General features: G+C 42.9%; 1 protein-coding gene across 2 annotated transcripts in view; it reads right to left on the minus strand.

Moving 5' to 3' along the window:
* Nucleotides 1-342: 342 nt before the first annotated feature.
* Nucleotides 343-4,986, minus strand: part of si:ch211-203k16.3 (angiopoietin-related protein 7) — a 7,212-nt gene continuing 2,568 nt past the window's right edge. For both annotated transcript variants that reach the window (XM_032542391.1, XM_032542392.1), the window contains exons 4-9: nucleotides 3,999-4,118; nucleotides 3,778-3,892; nucleotides 3,516-3,653; nucleotides 3,057-3,273; nucleotides 2,743-2,938; nucleotides 343-1,284 (exon numbers count right to left, since the gene is read on the minus strand). In XM_032542391.1, coding sequence (XP_032398282.1) covers nucleotides 1,138-1,284; nucleotides 2,743-2,938; nucleotides 3,057-3,273; nucleotides 3,516-3,653; nucleotides 3,778-3,892; nucleotides 3,999-4,118 — 933 coding nt within the window. In that variant the 3' untranslated portion in view covers nucleotides 343-1,137. The remainder of the gene's footprint in view (nucleotides 1,285-2,742; nucleotides 2,939-3,056; nucleotides 3,274-3,515; nucleotides 3,654-3,777; nucleotides 3,893-3,998; nucleotides 4,119-4,986) is intronic.

The following is a 4,986-nucleotide window of genomic DNA, read 5'->3' on the forward strand; positions in this document are numbered from 1 at the left end:
TCATTCCAGTTTTAAAAGATTCTTTTTAAAATAAAAATACTCAAACTCTAAGATCTCGTCAAACATTTATAATACATATTTTTTTAAAGTTGTTTATGAGTCTAAAGTGAACTGATTACAAACTTTCTGTATCCTTTGGCCTACGGACTTTACCTCTGCTCAACACATGCCTGCTATGTTGACACGAACTTGCCAGTAGGCTAAAGGTCTGTGGAAACCCATGCGTGAAGTTATTTGAATGTAAGTAACACTTACTGGATGCCACAGATAAAAAGAAGTGTGTGTCTGTGTGTGTACTTTGTGATAGGAGTTATCTCTAATTTCCATCTGTCAGAAAAGTAGTGTCACATTTTGCATATATAGTGTTTATTGTAAAGTCCATACAGTATGCATGTACACACACATCTTCTCTGCCTGACCCTAGACTGTGATACAGTAGCACTTTTTGAATCAAAGGGTTATTACATCTAATATAATTCAGTGTTCTTATGTTCTGACTTATTATATTATTAAAACCCTTTTTATTTCAATAAACATTTTACATAATGGATTAAACTCATAGTTGGCTGAAATGCAAAATGATTAAAATTGAATAAGAGTAATCATAAATATGCAATAAGCACACATTCAATAAACAGTCACATGATCTTCCTGCCAGTTGCACAAGCCTCTTCTGTGAGCCTCGTCTGTCAACTCATCTTACAAATGTACCTTGTTTTTGGCTGGGTTGCTATTAGTGCTGTAGGTGTCAAAGTAACAAACTAAAGGTACAAAACAGAAGTAGAAAATATGGAAGAACTCACTTCCCTGTGACTGAATGAAAAATGACCATGTACCAAAAAGAACTCAACAGTATAAAGTTTTTTGTTTTCAAAAATATACAGCAGACAAGGAGTCCAGAGTTTTGAGGATATTGAGCTTATCGGCCACATCTGCACACACAGTGGTTTGAAAATAGCAGGAGAGAGGCCATCGTTGTTTACATAAGAGACAGCATTCCGTCCTTCTTGATGAGCTCTGTCAAAAAACATCACTGGATGTCATCATCATCATCATCCTGGTGTCTCAGTGACAGGCCCATGTGGGGTACTGTTGGGATTCTTCCCGGGTCCCAACCAATGTCATGGTCCCAGTGGTTCATGGTGACACCCGTGTTCGGAAAGAGTGTGGTCGGATCATCATGCTGACTTTGCGTAGGGAGTAATAGTCAGAGTCTCTCCAGGAGTACCAAACGATCCCATCGGGACCCAGCGGCCCCTGGCCTTTAGGGATGTAATGGCCTCCCTGCAGGATCAGAAAGTAGTAAACAATGTCATGACTTTAAAGCTATAGTGAAAAATTCAATGCCTTTGTCACTGGATCCTAAACTGTTTACCAGATTGGAGGCAGGTGGTTAAAATGGGCAACTTGTTCTCCAATTCCACTACTCTCAACACTGGGGCCCCACAGGTGTGTGTCCTCTCTCCCCTGCTCTGTTCTCTCTACACCAATGACTGTGTGTCCCGTTATGATAATGTTAAAATCTTCAAATATGCAGATGACACAACAGTAGTGGGACTGATTAGTGACAGGTGTGTAAAGTGTGACAAGTGGCAACCTTAGAGGTTGGTGTAAGAGGAACAACCTATTTTTAAATGCTAACTCAACAAAAGAATTAATCATAGATTTTAGGAAAAACAGGTAAGTTAACTCCCTTTTATCATGGATCACCAGGCAGTGGAGAAAGTGTCAAGTTTTAAATTTCTTGGCACCACTATACGTCAGTCCCTAAAGTGGGAGGTCAACACCAATCTCATTAGAAGCAAAGCCCACCAGAGGCCTCAGTTTCTGTGTCAGCTCAGGAAGTTTGGTGAAGCTAGGGATGCAAAGCTCCAATTTTACAGAGCAACTTTGGATAGCGTGCTAGTCTTCTCCATCGCTGTCTGGTAGGGTAACTCCACCTCTTCAGAGAGGAAGCAGTTGGAGAAAGTGGTGCACACCTTATCCAAAATTATAGGACATGCCATCCCACCTAGCACAGAAAGTACTACACAACCCCTCCGACCCTGCCAGACCCCTCTTCCAACTACTGCCCTCTTGAAAGAGAGTTCAAAGTCTCAGGGGCAAAACCTCCCGCTTTTGTAATAGTAGTTACCCTGCCACTATTAGGCTCCTGTATGCTCAGGCACCTTGCAGAGTAAGCCAGTATTAAATGCACCTTATTCAAATGCACTTTATAGACTGCACAATACACTTTATGGGAAGTTGCAATAGCACAAGGTCTTTACAGCTTTTAACTGGTTTAAATGACTGTATATGTGATTGTCTTTTATGTACTGCTTGTTCCTGTGTATGTACGGCCTTTTTAAACCTGATTGGCACCAAGACAAATTCCAATCAACTGTGTTGACATGGCAATAAAGTATTGAACTTGAACTTGAAGTATTGAACTTCGAGCTCCCCTATGAGGAATTATAAGTAATGACGCAGTTGCTTGTAACCAAGGGGGACACAGAGGATTAAAAAGAGGTAGTTTTATCTTCTCTTGATTTTCTGAGTGCGAAAGTTGCCGCACACCAGTTTCTGAACATACCTATACTGAGAAATACAGAGAGAGTTTTGTGAAGCTGATAGTCTTAATTAGCTTTATTTCAACTCATTTGGCAATGGCTTGCACGTAACAGATGTTCATTAATATAAAAAGGTTACGCACTAAAGCTTTAAAAGCATAAAATGAAGTCCTGGCTATCTGTGTATACTCACCCTGTAGTAGACGCCATTGAGGTTGGCGTAGAAGCACTGGTTGTACCACCAACCACCGTGGGAGATCTCAGCACAGATGTTGCCACTGTCTGGGGTGCTGAAGCCCTGCTTGTCGTGGTACCAGCTAAAAGAGTCTTGCACTGTCCCACTGAAGCCTGACACATGGAGACGGTACTGATGCTCCTCATCTTCCACACTGCCCACACACACACACACACACACACACACACACATGCAGAGGAACAGTAGGGAAATAATGCAAGAGGCAGAGCATGTGTTTTGTCAAATATTTTGCGCTTGTGCGTGCTAATGACCTGAAGCTCTGGTAGAGGGCATGTTTGTGATGGTTGCTCCAGTCCTCCAGGTCGATGCGGAGACTGTAGTCTCCCTGGGTGCTCAGGTCATGTATGTGGTTATTGCCCAGCCAGAACTCTGAGTGCAGGTCGCCAAAACCGTCCCTGTAGTCCCTCCAGTTGCGGTCAAAGCTCAACGAGCCGTCAGCACGCCGCTGAATCACAGTCCAGCCACCACCTGAGGCATAAAGAAGGTATGGCTATTGGATGGGAAAGCATACACTATGTGATGTCAAATGGGTCATTGTACTTGTTCCTATCTGGCAAAAGGAGGAATATAGGCAGAGTGCATCACAGCAAACTTGGAGTTGATACTCCAGGTTGTGTTTTGTGCGTTGATTGAACTGGATTGTAATTCAGATGGAATAAAGCGGCAGTTTGCCAACGTTCTACCCTTGTATGATTGTGTATGCAACTCACCATCTGTGTCCATGTCACAGTAGACCTCCACAGGCATGCCAGCCATTGATGGCACCACTGTGTAGAGACCTGATCTCCTCACTCCATTGTAGTAGATGGAAGCACAGTCTATGGGACAGTTCCTCACATGCTGAATCGCTGAGGGAAGAGAATGTGAGACCGGATGGTTTGGGAGTAAATCAACAAGGGGACATTGGCTCCCTCTGCTGGGAGATCGCCGCAGGTGAGACTACATGTACTGTATGTTTCTGAGAGAGTGTACCTGGGTGCAGAGCTTCCTGAGCACTCATCAGGGGGCTGGGACGGACAATGTTGACCGAGCACCCAGGGCTCCTTTTTACTTTATCCACCAAAAGTGTCACATTATGGAGTTGGTTCTTAACAGAAATGCAGTAAACAAAATTACAACAAGCAGTGTACATAAGTTGTAATGTTTCTGCTCCTTAAACACTGAAAGTGAAATAGTACTACTCATGGGTTTACCTGGAGGTCTAGGATCAGAGTGCCCTGTAGGTGCAGCAGGGTGGTGGCTTCAGTATAGTGATGCTCCAACTCGTGAAAACGCTGCTCCAAGGAGTTATTCAAGTGGTTCTTCCCTTCACTCTGACACCATTCATAAAAATATCCAAACACACACATATACAAAACATAGGCATTAACTGAGAACTGTGTAAGTAACCGTTTAAAATGGTGTAAGAACTTCTTAGAACTTGACAGCCACTAGGCCTATTCCTGATTACTACATTTTTCTCCCTGTGCCTACCCTCCAGACAAAAAGCACAGGCCCTCTTTTATAAACTTAAAGTCAGACACTTCAGTGTGTGGTCTATTCCTAGCCTGGACATGGAGGATAACACTAACTCCCATTACCACAAACCCTGGAGCCCTCACTCCCGTGCCCTGCTCTAATGTACAACACACACAACATATGAACCCTAATTATCACCTTTTGTCCAGCTGACAGTCTCTGTTTGTATAGGCTTCCTGCTTGAGACGCATGAAGCAACACGTGGAAGAGTAGGAGGCCAATCCTGTTAGTGACTAAGGTCAAGGACATGCTGGGGGGGGGCGGAGAAGCCAGCTTGATGAGCAGGCACTACATTACAGTGCAGAACTGTTTCCTGTACAGTACTAAAATACAGCTCAGGATAGTATTTATTATTCGTAGTGACAGTTCCACTAAGTTGCAAACCATGATTTTTAGAAGTACCTCAGTGTATACTCAGAACACATTAACAAAACTTCTTCCTTTGAAATGAAAGAACCTTTTTAATTAAACCACGACCAAGAGTTATTTGATCTTGATATTTGAAATATTTATGTCTTAACTGTCTCTGTACCAAAAGGCCCGGGGCAGAGAGAATTAAAAAAGAAGAAGTTATTATTCAACAAAAACGTCTGGCTCTAAAAGGATAGACCTATTATTAATGCTCCCCTCACACACACACACACACACACACACACACACACA

This window comes from Etheostoma spectabile, chromosome 18, assembly GCF_008692095.1.
Source record: "Etheostoma spectabile isolate EspeVRDwgs_2016 chromosome 18, UIUC_Espe_1.0, whole genome shotgun sequence".
NCBI classification, from domain to species: Eukaryota; Metazoa; Chordata; class Actinopteri; order Perciformes; family Percidae; genus Etheostoma; species Etheostoma spectabile.